The 16669-nt window shown below is 36.0% G+C and overlaps 1 protein-coding gene across 1 annotated transcript in view; it reads left to right on the forward strand.

The window, feature by feature from the left end:
* The window catches only part of ccdc102a (coiled-coil domain containing 102A), a 112457-nt gene that overhangs the window by 62797 nt on the left and 32991 nt on the right, over window positions 1–16669 (forward strand). The window contains 2 exon segments of the mRNA NM_205552.1: window positions 927–1043; window positions 4499–4708. Of these exon segments, the coding sequence (NP_991115.1) occupies window positions 927–1043; window positions 4499–4708 (327 nt within the window).

The following is a 16669-nucleotide window of genomic DNA, read 5'->3' on the forward strand; positions in this document are numbered from 1 at the left end:
CAATAGGATCAAATGACCATTATGCATTTGTTTTTACACCTTTATTTTCATGCTGCTCATGTTTTCATGTTCTGTGGTTGTAGGCTATGCCATTCACCTACTGGGAGGGTGGTAATCCGTTTTAGTCTGAATTAATAAAAGAAGGTGATTTATGGCTGGCAAATGGATATTAGAGGCACTAAATGCCATGAGTGATGGTGAGTCTAATGGTGGTAGATATCACGGGTGAATGGACTGCATCTTGGGTCGGTCCAGCATCGTAGCTGACTGACTATCATCACATCAAGACTATTACTTTGTGACATTAGTCTTAGACAAATAAATCAGGAGTCTCTTGCCTGAGTAAATTTGACAAATCTTGCTTTAAATTATAGGTATACAATAAACCCAAGGGGCCAAAGTGCTCATGCAGCATCTACATGTCAGAAAATCAAACTTGTTTCATAAAAATATGTACATTAGCCTGGTACATTTGTCACATTCACATTAACACTGATTTTAGCCCATCATTGAGTCTATTTATTTACTTGTGTAAATATGTGCAAATTTATATTTACTCAGTTTTTAAAAATCATTTGAGTAATAATATTGACTAATATGAAAACGTTTATATGATTTATTTACAATACAGTTTGTAAAGTAATATTTTCTGTCTTTTAGTAGAGATATTATATGAAAGACTTGTTTTGTTTACCAAACAAGTGGAAGTAATTGGATTTGCATCTTAAATATTAAATCAAAGTTAAAAAGCTATTATTTTTTTATTTTAAATGTTACATTTTTGGTTGTTATACTAAAATCATTCCACATAAATCCACAGATTTTTTACAGTTCTCTGCAGAAATAGCAATGTCTGCAGATTCTATCTGGCCCTACTAATAAGCTAATAACTTTTAATAATAGTCTTTTTTTAATCTGTCCCACAGCTGAACCTGTTGAAGGAGGTGCATCAAGATGAACTTGGCCGCATGTCTGAAGACCTGGAGGATGAGTTGGGTGCCCGCACCAACATGGACAAGAAACTAGCAGAGCTTCGTACAGAGGTGAAACACGTGTACTTTTTCTACCTGTGTTGCACTGTTTCGAGATGGCCAGACGGTTCAATGTCACTCCAGGACACACTGTGATCTACATCAAAGCGGCACACCCTCCAGGCTATAAACATCCATCCGCTGTCTCTCCTGAGCTTCGGCTAGCACGACGCCAGCCTTCAAGTCCCTCTGTTAGTCAGCCACATTCCCAGCATGCAGTGTTAGCAGCAGGGTGCTGTTGAGATGAACCTGGCAGGAGAGAGTGACATTATGCACTTTAATGCGCTCCTTAAAGAGCGCCGGCACTCCCGTGTGTCGGCTCAGATCCACTGCGTCTCCTCATCTCCTAAACCCCCGGTGACCTGCCTTCATCTCTGCCCTCAGGAATCCAGGCGTTTCGCAGGCGCTGCCTCGTCTCAGCAGTCAAATGACATTAAAGAAATATTAATGACTAGCTGGTCTGGGGAGAGTTTGGGGTGTGCCAGGAAAAGTCAGCCAGCACTTAAGGTGAATGTGGAAGGGATGGTTTCCCATTAAACTGCTTTTAGCAGCAGGTCAGAACGAGGAAATCATGGAGAGCTCTTCACTTAGTTCAACATCATTCTGGGTTAATAGGTGTCCTGTGTGCTAATGCAGCATTAGTCCTTCCTGATCGTGGCTATGTGCTCGGGAAATGCTGGCTCTTCATATTTTGTACATTTAGAGTTCTGCACAAAGTGTTGGTATTAGCAAGTTTATAGGAATTTCAGTGCATTTCAGTTGCCCAACAAAAAAAAAAATAATAATTTCTTGTACTGAGTAAACTTAGTTAACTTATTGTATGGTATAATTTTTCAAATTGGCGCAGTGGGTAGCGCTGTTGCCTCGCAGCAAGGAGGTCACTGGTTCGAGTCTCGACTGGGTCAATTGGCATTTCTGTGTGGAGTTTGCATGCTCTCCCCGTGTTGGCGTGGGTTTCCTCCGGGTGCTCCGGTTTCCCTCACAAGTCCAAAGAGATGCACTGTAGGTGAATTGGGTAAGCTAAATTGTTCGTAGTCATGTGTGTAAATGAGAGTCTATGAGTGTTTCTCAGTGATGGGTTGCAGATGCAAGGGCAGCCGCTGCGTAAAACATATGCTGGATAAGTTGGCGGTTCATTCCTCTGTGGCAACCCTGATTAATACAGGGACTAAACCGAAAATGAATAAATGAATTTTTCAATGCATATTGTGTAAAAGGAGCTTAACCAAAAGAAAACAGAATGCAAAGTTTTGATAACCTAAACCTGCATAATAAAACATTTTTTTAGGCTTATAAAGTAAAAAGAAGTTGACTGAACATAAACGTGACATTTTTCTGCAAAACCATTTTTATTAAATATTTGTATATTGACATTGACCAATTAAAATAGAAAAATGTAAAAGTAGGCTATGCAAATGCAACTAGCTAAATATGTCTCTGCACATAATGGACGTTCTACCAGAAACTTACATTTTCACGGCTAAAAAAATGTGAGAGGGCCCAAATTAAGCTTTGTCGTTCTCCTAAAAAAATCATACAAAAACTAATATGAAGTCATACAAATCAATGATAGACTGCATGCTTGATCACTGTCAGCTTAAGTCATAACCTTAAACATGTAATGCAAGCAATTTATGTTAAATTTATTGGAAATGTGACCGGATTGACAAAAACATGGGGACAATTATAAATTCATTTGTATTATATATTTGTAGTATTTATAATTTCTTGTTTTTAATCGGTTGATGCGAGTCATAACAACTTAAACTTGTTATTTCTTAGCTTTCTTTTCTAAATAACAGTTTTTAGCATAGCAAACCTATTAAAGCTGTAGGTGCAATTGGGCTGAGGACAAGGACAATAACAGGGTTAATACATTTGTAAAGTGTTTTTAATAAAGACAAACAATCTGAAAACCAAAGTAATGACATATTCCTTTACTGAACAACTCGCAGAAATCAACCATCAGTCCATTTTAGACATTTTTGTAATGACATACTTTTTTCCCCACTGTATTTATGTTTTTAAATTACTCAAAAATGTGAGTACACAAAACATGCACATACTTGTTTTTCATTGGCTAAATGGATTTTATACTTTAAAACCGCATATTATATTTCTTAACACACCTGATTTAGATCATCAACTCATTAACCGAGAGATCCATGAACTGGTCCTTGTGTGTCGAATAAGAGAGACATACAGAACGTCATACAAGAAATCCAAATTGGGGATGGGGTGCACGAGAATCGGAATTGAGAACCACTGCCCTTACCCTATCACTATACCCAACCCTTAAAGTAAGCCTGTGGGACATTATATAAAGACCCCATTAAGTATGTTTTTAACATTAGACGTCCTCATAAACCACCTCAGATTTGTAATTCTTAAGTCTTACCCATGTCATTACATTTGTGTCTTTGTAAACCACCAAACCAGTACACATACAGTTGAAGTCAGAATTATTAGCCCCCCTGTTTAGTTTTTTTTCCCCCAATTGATGTTTAACGGAGAGAAGATTGTTTTTAACATATTTATAAACATAATAGTTTTAACAACTCATTACTAATAACTAATTTATTTTAATCTTTGCCATGATGACAGTAAATAATATTTTAATATATATATATATATATATATATATATATATATATATATATATATATATATATATATATATATATATATATATATATATATATATATATATATAGGACACTTCTATAAATCGGTTCTTAAATCGGTTAATTAGGTTAACTAGGCAGGTTAGGGTAATTAGGCAAGTTATTGTATAACAAAGGTTTGTTTGGTAGACAATTGGAAAAAAATAAATAGCTAATAATAAGGGGCTAATGATTTTGACCCTAAAATGTTTTTAAAAAAATTAAAAACTGCTTTTATTCTGGCTGAAAAAAAACAAATAAGACTTTCTCCAGAAGAAAAAATATTATCAGACATGCTGTGAAAATGTCTTTGCTCTGTTAAACATCATTAGGGAAATATTTAAAAAAGAAAAAAAAAAATCAAAGGCGGGCTAACAATTCTGACTTCAACTGTATATAGTATGTATATTAAATAAAATGCTGTTCTTTTTAACTTTGTTTCTCAAAAATATGCTGACGAATATCACAAAAGATGCCTTTACTTCTAATTTAAGTTGTCACTTTTTTTGTAAAGTGATTTATACAACCTAGATTGTGTCAAAACAGCATTACAGAGATAAACAGGCAACAAAGGAAAGGGAGAAATGAAATTTCATCATTGTGAAACAAATTCAATACATCAGAGCACATTCAGTTCTGCAGAACACTGGTTTTGTTCCAGTTATTTCAGTGATGATTCAGTTCAGCTCAATACGAATGCCAGCGTTGATGGATGTGAATTTACTCTTTCATTGCCCTCAAACTTTTTCCTAATGTGTTCTCACATCTCTCTTCCCTCTCCTGTCCTCCTGGATGTCTGTGCAGATGGAGCGTCTGCAGGTGGAGAATGCAGCAGAGTGGGGTCGTCGGGAGCGTCTGGAGACGGAAAAGCTGGCTCTGGAGAGGGAAAACAAAAAGCTGCGCACCCAGATGGAAGACCTGGAGGAGCAGCTGGCACGCAAGCGCAGGCAGGCCGCCAGCGCCCTGGACACCGACCTCAAGACCATCCAGAGTGAGCTGTTTGAGAGGAACAAGGTGAGGGAAGGAGAACGCCGTCCACACAGCACAAATAATCCCAAACGTACCCGTAAGCATTTTTCAACATCTCAGATTCTGCTGTACAGCGCTTGAGAGGTGAATGAAGTGTGGCAGCAGTTGCAAAGTATCTAAGCCCTTTTTTGTATCCGCTATCAAGATGATTTTTGGTTGATTGGAACACAAGTAGACAAGGTTGACAGTTTGTCTCTTTTGTGCAGTATCTGTGATCTTTTAATCTAATATTGCAAAACACTTGCACAGTTCACATGCTGTACAATTAAAACAAATCATATAAACAATTTAATTGGTGAACAGTTTTACAGTTTTAGATTTTTTTGTTTGTTAACTGAGTGATACAATTACAAATATAGAATGCATTTCTTTTTATTTTGTAATGCAGCATGTACACTGCCAGACAAATACCTTGTCGTTGATCCCAGTTGTAAGAGCAACAAATAGTAACTTGATTTCTAGTTGATCATTTGGAAAAGTGGTAGATTTTCCTGAGTAATCAATTATTGAACGGCATCCTATTCATCACAAATACTGCAGAAGCCTTATTGGAACCCGCATAGACCCATGCTTCTCAAAGAAATCAAGTTTGGTAAAGGAAAAATCATGGTTTGGGGTTACATTCAGTAACACATTGTTCAGCAGAATAGCGCTCCTCCTCATGCTTCAGCCTCCACATCAACGTTCCTGAAAGCAAAGAAGGTCAAGGTACTCCAGGATTGGCCAGCCCAGTAACCAGTTATGAACATTATTGAGCATGTCTGAGGAAAGATGGAGGAGGTATTGAAAATGAATCCAAAGAATCTTGATGAACTCTAGGGGTCCTGCAAGAAGGCTTTCTTTGCCGTTCCAGATGACTTTATTAACAAGTTATTTGAGTCATAGCAGAGATGTATGAATGCTGTCGTCCAAGATCATTGGAGTCACAATCAATATTAATTCTTTTTCCTCTGCGACATGACTTTATATTCTATACTGTACATTATTTCTGTTAACTGACAAGACTTTTGTCTAAATAAAGTCAGACCTTACTGTCATACTTAAATAATTAAAAATCAAGGCATAATCATAACTTGCTTAACTAAAATAATCCTAATCTAGAGGCCTTTGCTTTTCATAAAAGCCACTTCTGATACCAAATGATCAACTAGAAGTCAAGAACATATTTGTTATTACTAAAACTTGGATGGGTGACAAGACTTTTGTCAGGTAATGTATATGGTTTTAATATACACTGTCTGCAATTAAATGTAATTATTCAATTGAAACTAATTAGTTTTAGTCTCTGTCTGAATTAAATCATTAATTGTGTGCAAGGGATCAGTTTTCTTTGCTCAAAGTGATAAAGCAGCACTCATTTTGCTGATGAAAATCGTATCCCTGTGTTGCTTTGCACTAAATAAAATGATTAACACTGCAATGATTTTATATACAGTATTAAATAAAGCACTTCCATTTTGTTTCACCAAAGATAAGCACCAATTCACAGATACTGTTTGAGTTCTACTTTGACAATGCAAAATATTTTTTTATTTTCATTTTTATGAATATATTTAGTGTTATAACATGAAATGAGGCAAGAGTAAATGATACAGCGAGCAGTAGCTTTAGTTTTTCTTCTTATAGCTGCAAAATATGAGTATGATCACTATGCTGTTCAAAAGCATTTCAGCGTAATGCATTTACCTCTAGAAGTGATCGAAATTGGATAAGCTTAATATATTTTACACCCCTTTTACACCAGAATTGAGCATCGTTCATGTGTGATCGGATCAATGAAAGTGCATCTTCATACCGGGTGTAAACATGGCCTAAGCTGCCTCCTTCAATAAATTCAGGCCATGTCACGAAGGTAAAAGTGCCGTATCCATTAGATCATCTGATGTTGTGTTGGATATTGGCTGTTCTGAATAAATTGTTCAGTGTGTGTGTTTGTACAATGCTGCTGAGGCTCTATTAAAGTAGTGTGTCAGGAAATCCAGACACTTACGGCCAGAGCCCTTATGAGCGGCCATTAGTGCGGCCAGAGATTTATGAAGTGATCCAAAGCTCTCCTCATATAGACGCTGTAAATCACTCGCTCACCTGCTCTTTCACTTCTGCCTAAAAGTGGGAAAGATTTAAAGAGCGTGCTGAAGAGAGAGATGAATATGAGCAGAGAGGGTTGTTTTAGAGACAAGTGCATTCCGAAAGAATGACTGAATTTAGCATGTCAATTAAATGGAGAGTTTAGCCAAAAAAAGAGAAATCTGGCATCATTTATTCACATTTTATTTGTTTTCAATGTGTATGGCTTTCTTTATTCTGTTGAACGCAAAAGAAGATATTTGAAGAAAGCTGGAAACCTTTGGTTTTTTAATCACAGATCGGATCTTTTTTTTTTTTTTAGATCAGAGAAAAAGGAAACGACAAATGTTGTTTGGTTTCCATTTATACAAAATAAAAACGCAAAAACTCTCTTGATAAAACGCAGATTTGAATAATTTATCATTCATGTTGCGCGGGTTTGAATTGACATCACAATCTTTTAATGTTTAATTGTGCAGCTTTATGCTGAATGCAGTAATGTAGGTGACAGAAAACACCTTTTATTTAGTAACCTAAGCAAGCCTTTAGGTAGATTTAACCACAACGTCTTCCATCATTATATTTTACAGGGAAGCCAAAATGCTTTCAACAGGTGATTTGAATGATGCGGGAAGAAATAGAGTATTGAATGTTGGAGAAACCTACAAGTTCAAAAAAAGGTATTAATCTATGGGTCATGTGCTTTCTGAACTGTGGGTTATGATTTGTACAGATCATGCATCAACTGTGATCTTTTACACCCCTAGTTACAGGTTTTCAGCTCTCTTTAAAATGTTTTTTTGTGTTTAACAGATAAAAGAATAAGCTTGTAAGAGTAAAAAGTGGATAATTTAATTTATGAGCAGTGTTGGGCACATTCCTTTAAAAGAGCAGTCATAGTTACTTGTAACTTCTTACAAATAGTAACTGAGTTATATAAATTATATACAGTATATTCACATAAACATTCTTGCCTTTCACCTCAACGAGGGAAAAGTAGTGCTTATATTTCCAAATGCTGCCTTTTAAATTTGTTGGATTTGCCATCGTTCGACTCCTGGTCTTTGGTGTGTGCGACTGACTGTGCGTGTGCTTGTGTGTGAACACACTCTGCCTCTGTTTGGCAAACAATAGAAATGTACTCTATTTAAGCCAATCATCACGTTCTGTTACACCACGTTCACAGACACACCATTCATCATTACTGGTTGGTTATGTGTGGCACCCCAATCCCAAACACACACACCCACTTCATAGAAAGAGAGATCCTATGGCTGAGAGACACTGCTTGCATGAAAACCACTTCAGTGATCTCAATTATAGTAATGCACAATTGATTGTCGGTAATGGCAATGGCGTTGTAACCTGGGAACCAGTAATTCATTTGATTACTCATTACTGAAAAAAGTATCACCGTTAGTAATGCTGTTTATTTAAAGGGACATTATTTCCATCACTGTTTAAGAGTGAACTGGCCTTTTAAGGCAAGATGTTGCATGTAAATAAGCAAAAAAGTTCACTAGTATTTATCGCCATATTTTCCTAGTTGATTGATTCGATTGATAACAAGATTTCTAAAATGTAAACGAGGCAATAGTTTATTGCGTATGCACTAATTTCTATACATATCCAGCAGGAAAATCACAAAACATTTTAACATCAAAATCAAACTTGTAGTTACAATTTAAAGGAGTTAGTGTAAATGATGCTTTAATTACATGTAGTTACGATTTGGTTAGGTTACAATGAGGTAAAGTTTATAGCTTTAGGTTTATTGTGTTTAACAGAGGGGATTTAATAATCACTCTATTATTTAAAAAATACTGTAAATGGCACTAAAGATACATTTACAATTTGCAAATCAGTCATACAAACAAATCCCCTGTAAAAAAAAAAAAAAAAAAAAAAAAAAACTTCAGTATGTAGATATGAATTAAACGGTGGAGATTTGTGTGAGTGCAGAAAAAAAGGAATTTTAGTCTTTAAAAATATGTATAATAATTAGATTTGTATTATATAATTATAATTGTATTATCATTATGAAAGTCCACAGACCTAGATTAAACATGACAAAATAAAGTACATTTTGATATTTCCTTTCTATAGGCCAAATAAAAAGCCAAAATCTTAAAATATTCAAGTGCGTGAAAAAAAAGTCTAATCTTAATCTGTAACATTGGAGAACAGGTAATTTGTCAGGCAACAGACATGTAATCCCGGCATGTGAGGCCCAGTGTGTGGACTTATTTTTTAAATGCACAGCACATGGCCATCTGGAAACGGTGCTGTGCTTTAGTGTGTGCGTGTCCGCGTGCTGTTGCACATTGCCACACGGGTGATGTCCTGATAGTGGCCGGCGGCCTGCAGTCTGGGAGAGAAACACAGAGAGATTGATGAGCTTGCTTAGGAGCTGTTGAAGCAAATGGATCGATGAGGACAGGAGCGGAGAAACAGGCCACGGCGCACTGAGGACGATGCACCATCACTGACAAAAAGAACAAAGTGTGATTGATACTGAAATCATATGCCGCTCCAGTCGCTTTCTCACTTTCTCCCGTGTTTCCTTGAGCTCCCACCCATAGATTGATGTGTACTGTCATTTTTGCCGTTAAACCCAGCGTGCACTGAAGATTGGGAATGGGACTCGGTGGCTACTTCCTGTGTTTGTGTGACTTTGTGATATTTGCCATCACTGCAAGAAATGAAATATTGATTCGATCGCGTGGATAAACCTCAGTCACTCATTAGTAGCGTGTTTTATGCTCAAGGCAGGGGTTCCCACAGTCGTGGAAGATTTGGAAATGTCAGGTTGTTTTAGAAATTGAGATTTGTGGGTGTGGGAAAGTTCTGGAAGTTCTGGCATTCTACTGTAGTTTGAAAAAGTGAATAGTTTGGCAGTTTATATTTTTAGGGTCTTCTGCTCACAAAGGAAGAAAAACAATAAAATGGTCTTCTGTTTGAATTTATTGATTTATTTTTTTTACTGTGGGTCATAGCTGAATTTTCAGCATTTTTAATGTAAAAAAATTTAGTTTGATGCCAAAGATATATTTCTTATTATTGTTATGAATTAAATTCATTATTTCCTCAATTCTACACACAATACCCCGTAATGACAATTTGAAAAAGATTTTTTTGAAATTGTTGCAGATTTATTAAAAATAAACAACCTAAAAAAATCACATGTACATAAGTATTCACAGCCTTTGCTCAATATTTCTTTGATACACCTTTGGCAGCAAATACAGCCTCAAGTCTTTTTTGAATATGATGCCATAAGCTTGGCACATCTGTTTTGGGGAATTTTTTTCCCCTTGCTTTTTGCAGTACCTCTCAAGCTCTATCGGGTTGGATGGGAAGCAACTGTGTACAGCCATTTCCAGATCTCTCCAGGGATCCAAAAATGTCCTGCTGGAAGATAAACAGTCCCCCTAGTCTGATGTCAAGAGCACTCTGAAGCAAATGTTCATTCAGGATGTCTCTGTACATTGCTGCATTCATCTTTCCCTCTATCTTTACTAGTCGAACAATTCCTGCTGCTGAAAACATCCCCACAGCACGATGCTGCCACCACCATGCTTCACTGTAGGGAGGGTATTAGCCTGGTGATGAGCGGTACCTGGTTTTCTCTTAATGTAACGCCTGGCATTCACTCCAAAGAGTTCATTTTTAGTCTCATTAGACCAGAGAATTGTGTTTCTTATAGTCTGAGAGTCCTTCAGATGCCTTTTGCCTTTTGAGAGACCCTCATGCCTGTCTGGTCACTCTAAAATACAGGCCCGATTGGTGGATTGCTGCACAGATGGTTGTCTTCCTGTAAGGTTTTCCTCTCTCCACAGAAGATTCTCCCCTGATCACTCACACAGTTAGCCGGCCAGCTCTAAGAAGAGTCCTGGTGGTTCTAAACATCTTCCACTTACAGATGATGGAGGCCACTTTGCTCATTGGAACTTTCAGAGCAGCAGAAATTTTTCCGTAACCTTCCCCAGCCTTGTGCCTCGAGACAATCCTGTCTCAGAGGTCTACAGACAATTTGTCACCTTGAAATTATAAGGTTCCATCTGTGTTCTGAATGATTTTGAGATATTGAGCTTCAAAGTTTTCTTCAAACAGTATGTGTGTAACATTAGTTTTTAAAAAAAGAATAAAAACACTTGAAATGTAAAAAAAAAAAAAATTCCATAATGAAATAAGTTGTCAATTAACAAGAATATGTCAATAACGCAATTTAGACAAAAATGTCAGATAGAACCTTAAAATTCTAAGGTGACATTCCTTTGTCTTCATGCTTGGTTTGTGCTTTGGCATGCACTGTCAACCCTGGGACCTTATCCGCTTGTTAAGTGTGACGTCAAGCGAAGCGGCTTCCGGGTCCAAGCGCTCTATTCAACTGAATGGGGAGACTCATGAAATGGTAATAATAAACGTTTTCAAAGCGATTTAAGGCTTTCGAAAATCACGATCGCAGTATATATGTCCCTGCCTAATATCCGATGGCCAGAAAGTGATCAATTTTTTATAAATTGTTAAAATTTTGGTTTTTGTTATGCAGCAAGCCCAGAGATTGTTGTGTACACTATGATTTTATATAAAATTAACTTTAATGTGTGATAGGAATAAAACATGATCATAAAATAATGATTTCTCCACTCAAATGAGTGGCGGCTTGGACCTGGAAACAGTATACATGTCACAAACACGTCACCACTTAACAAGTGGATATAGACAGGTGCATGCCTTTTCAAATCATGTCCAAATGAACTGAATTTACCACAGGTCAACTCCAATTAAGCTACTGAAACATCTCAAGAATGATCAAGAATGATGACCCTTGCTGTGAATACTTCTATACATGTGATTTTTTTTTTTTTTCAGGTTTTTTATTTTTAATAAATTTGCAACAATTTCAAAAAATCTTCTTTTACATTGTCATTATGGGGTATTTTGTGTAATTTGAGGAATTAAATTAATTTAATCCATTTGCAATAAGGCTATAACATAAAAAATGTTGATAATAAGCGATATGAATAGTTTCCGGATGCACTGTAATTTAAAATATCTGAAACTTCACATACACACTTTAGGCACAGCAGAGACTTGTTGTACATTTTGTCAAAAGAGAAAAAATGAAAATTACTCTCTATTTACTTACTAATATATCACTTTTTACTCACCCCCAAGTGGTTCCAAACCTGTGATCATTTATTTTGAAAAATGTTAGAAACCTGTAACCATTACATACATAGTAGGAAAAACAAATGCAATGCAAGTCAGTGGTTACATGTTTTTAGCATTTATTTTTAAATACAGTATCTTCTTTTTGTTGAACAGAAGAAACAAACTCAAAAAGCTTTGTGACAAGTAAACGATGAGTAACTAATGACAGAGTTTTCAGTTTTGGGTGAACTAACTCTTTAAGGATTGGATCGTTGTCGTGTTAGGTTTAAGCATGCTACCTGGTGTCCATCTGGAAGGCTACATGTTGATTGGAAAGAGATTCATCAGATTGGCTGTTGCTCAGTCAGATCTCTCAGACTGACTGCTGCGACAGCGGTGTGTGTACAAACACACAGCTGCAGGTCGGCACATCACACACACACACACACACACACACACACACACACACACACACACACACACACACACACACAAGCATCAAACAGGCGCCAGGTGAATGGTGCAGGTGCAGGTTCAACTGTTGTCTTTCTCTGTGTGTTTTGATCCAGGGACTCGTGGTTTTGTTTCAGGTTGGTGACTGCACACAAACTTCAAAGCTTGTTTGTGTGGGGCTAATACACAATGAAGCTGTGTTTAAAAAAAAAACAAATAAAACAAGTAGGCCTCCATCCAGATTGGAGGAGTGTTAGCAAAAACAGGCTGTACTTTTAGAAATATCTATATAAATTCCTTAAGGGTTTGTTGAGTCTAGAGTAGACAAGCTTTGAACTGGAGTTAAAGTCTTTCTCTTGCTCCCAGATCAAAGTGAAATTTGTCTCACTGAAGGTCAGTTTTAAACTTTGTTTTTTTTTTTTTTTTGCTCTCACTCTTTCGCCATTTTTTTCATTTCTGCTTAATTCGTTTACACCACTAGTCAAACCAAATTAAGAGTATGTTATTATAAAATGTAGAATTAACCCCTTCGTACCCTGTGTCCATTACACTAGAAATCACATGTCAGCCCTTGCTTTTTTGTGGTTCCTGAGCATTTCATCTAATTTAAAGTCTGCAATCCAAGAGAGTGGACGATTGTCATCCAGTCAAATGGGGGTAACGACCGACATGTTGTAATTTAAAAAAAATCCACAACACTGAAAAGCAGCATGGCATCACGTAAGCCACATGTTTTTGTTCAGATAAATTTTTATTGTTACAATTTGATCTCATTTATAGGAGCCTCAAGAACTGTGGAAACATACTTTTACATTTTTCTGAAACTTGGACCATAATTCGAGTTTGATGGGGTTAAGAAAGTCAATAGTGCAGTCGTAAACTTTAAAAATGCTATAGAAATCAAAATAAAATTTTAGAAATAAAAATAAAATAAAAAAATATATAGCACTTCAGGCATATTTACATTTACATTGGTATGTTTATTTGCTAATATTTTAAGTCACAATTCATGCAATTAACAAATTATTAGCCAGGACTAATAGTTCAATAAACTGATAGTTCACTGTCTATTAATAGTTGGTAAGGTAGTAGTTGGGTTTAGGATTTGGGTAGGATTAGGGATATAAAACATTTACATTTACATTTAGCAGATGCTTTTATCCAAAGCGACTTACAAATGAGGACAAGGAAGCAATTTACACAACTATAAGAGCAACAATGAATAAGTGCTGTAGGCAAGTTTCAGGTGTGTAATCACAGTGTAAGAAGCAAAACATTAGTACAAGTTTTTATTTATTTATTTATTTTATTTATTTATTTTTTTTTAAAATAAGATCATACGTTTGATTTCAGTCTTTATCCAGGTCACGGCACCAAGTTGTTGGAAAAAAAAGAACTCTTGTCCGGGAGACTTGTTTCAAGCAGAATTTCTTTATTTAGATGTGCTGGTTGTTCTGCAGTCAAACAACATCTTCAAGAAGTCTTATAGACCTAAAACTCTAAAATGAGTTTAAGTGAGTTTGTAGGTGGAGGTGGCTAAACAGATCATGACAATGAAGTGGGTAGATAGGCAAAAAAATCTGATAGCCACTGACCATACAAGTTTATCAACAAAAGTGGTTCTTTGGTCTGAAGGGATCCACAAAGGCACAGTCAGTAAGACCCTGCCCACAGCATTTGCATCACTTTGGCTCAGCCGCTGCTCAGGAAGGCAGTAACGTCTGGATGTTTAGAATGAAGTTATATAGTAATAAAAAACAAAAATAGGGAATATAAATGTTCAGATATATATCACTGTTAATTTGAAACTAGATTAAATACAGTTGAAGTCAGAATTATTAGCCCCCCTGAAGTATTAGCCTCCTTGTTTATTTTTTCCCCCAATTTCTGTTGAACAGAGAGAAGATTTTTTTCAACGCATTTCTAAACATAATAGTTTTAATAACTATTTTCTAATAATTGATTTATTTAATCTTTGCCATGATGACAATTAATAATATTTTACTTGATTTTTTTTTTCAAGACACCTCTATACAGCATAAAGTGACATTTAAAGGATTAACTAGGTTAGTTAGGTTAACTTGGCAGGTTAGGGTAATTAGGCAAGTTGTTCTATAACAATGGTTTATTTTGTAGACTATTGAAAAAATATATAGCTTAAAGGGGCTTTTAATTTTGACCTTAAAATGGTGCTTAGAAATAATAACTGCTTCTATTCTAGCCAAAATAAAACAAATAATACTTTCCCCAGAAAAAAATATTATCAGACATACTGTGAAAGTTTCTTGCTCTGCTAAACATCATCTGGGAAATATTTAAGAAAGATAAAAAAAAAAAAGGCAGACTAATTATTCTGACTTCAACTGTACATTTATATTTCCACAGTTTATTTCTCGTAATAAACAGTTAAAATTTTGGTAATAGGCTGGTGGTATTTAATGGCATGGGTTAAGTGTTACCATTACATTTTAAAGTATTTGTATAAAAAATTTTAGGTCAAACGGTTATAAGGATCACAAAAAGCTAGTAATCAGTCCTGCCATCCGTCTCACTCATCTCACTATATACAGATGTGTTCTTCACGTTGTGTTCAACAGCGTCTACCAACCTCAAACTCCTTCAACATCTGGCCAGTCACACAGGTGTTTATGCCTCCTGCTCTGATGGCACAGAGACAAGAGTTCATTCACCAGCCCCAGTGATTAATGAGGCTGTATTGGCTGCTCATCTGCTGCTGTTGCGCCTGCTTTCTGATGGAAATGAAGTAAACGGTATTGACAGCCAATGTGTGAGCCCATGTGCTCTGTTTTGCCTCTACGGTTTTGGAAGGCACGTGTGAGAGAGCTCCTCTCGTGTGCTACATCTGGAGTAAGCCAGTGTGAAATGAATTGTCTTGCCTTTCAGCTTCTGGGCTGCTTCTCCAGAGGTTTTCCAATTGGGTCTGCTTTGTTTTGCACACAGAGGTCGCCCTTTACTGATTGAGGTGTCTCATGCACATTTTCTCTCCTCCTTTTTTGTTTTTATCTATCACTGTTTGCTAGCTCTCGTTTTTCTAACTTTGTTCCCTAAATTGTTTACGATTTTTCAATTTTCATGACATCCGAGAGCTTAAAGGTGAAGTGTGTAATTTCTGCTCCACTAGCAACAGCAAAATGGATTTGGAAAAATAAAGTTTTTTTTTTTTTTTTTTTTTGAAGGATTTTGCTATCCTGAATTCAAAACGTTGGTTGAGATAGAAATTGACATGTCAGATCGCTCTGCCAAACAGAAAATGTTTTGATAGCGCACTGGAGCAAAATACTTCAAACCTTTGAACTGTAGTTTTTGGAAGCAGGTTAGTAATTGAAAGTGAAAACCTACACACCAGCCTCTACCTAGTGGGCTTATATTATTTACTCAGGATGGAGGAAAGTGTTATTTTTACTCTAATATTTTGAATCCGTTTTCTTTTACATTTTAGTTCAGCTTTAATCATTTTTATTTTCTAAATATTTTTAAATATTTTTCTTTATTTTTATTCATTGTTTCTTAATGGTTTCTTAAATAATTTGTATTGATTAATTATTTTTATATTTTTAATATTAATACAGTGGGGGAAAAAATTATAGAAAACATATTTCTAAAAGTGCTGTTCTCTTGAATTATGTATAGGAAGTTGGTAATAACCCAAGAAATCCATATATGCAAAGAAAATGAATCGAATTAGTTTACAAATGAAGTTATGTGTAATAAAATGAAATGACACAAGAAAAAAGTATTGAACACATGAAGAAAAGGGGATGTATAAAGGCAGTGAAAGCCCAGACAGCAGCTGAAATCTCTCAGTAGTTCTTCAGCAACCCTCTGCCCTTTTGTCATGGTAAATTAATATTATCTGCTTCAGTCCAACATCTACATTATCAGGATGATAATGATGAAACCAGGTTGGACATTTCGCCTAGACAATGATCTAAAACACAGCCAAGGAAACTCAAATGGTTTCAGAGAAAGAAAATCAAGCTGTAGAAAAGCCCAGCCAATCACCTGACTTGAATCCAATAGAAAATAAAAATTAAGATCAGGTTTGCTAGACAAAACCCACAGAACCATCAAGACTTTTACACTGTTGAAATCTGTGGGGAAAAAAAATCACACCTGGGCAATGAATGTGACTTCGTTCTCCATATGAGAGGCGTCTTTAAGCTGCCATCACCAAAAAGGCCTTTAATATGAAGTATTTAATGCATTTTAGTTCAGTGCTTTCTCCTTGTCATTCCACTGTTATTACAC

Source organism: Danio rerio, chromosome 7, assembly GCF_049306965.1.
Source record: "Danio rerio strain Tuebingen ecotype United States chromosome 7, GRCz12tu, whole genome shotgun sequence".
In the NCBI taxonomy this organism is placed as follows: Eukaryota; Metazoa; Chordata; class Actinopteri; order Cypriniformes; family Danionidae; genus Danio; species Danio rerio.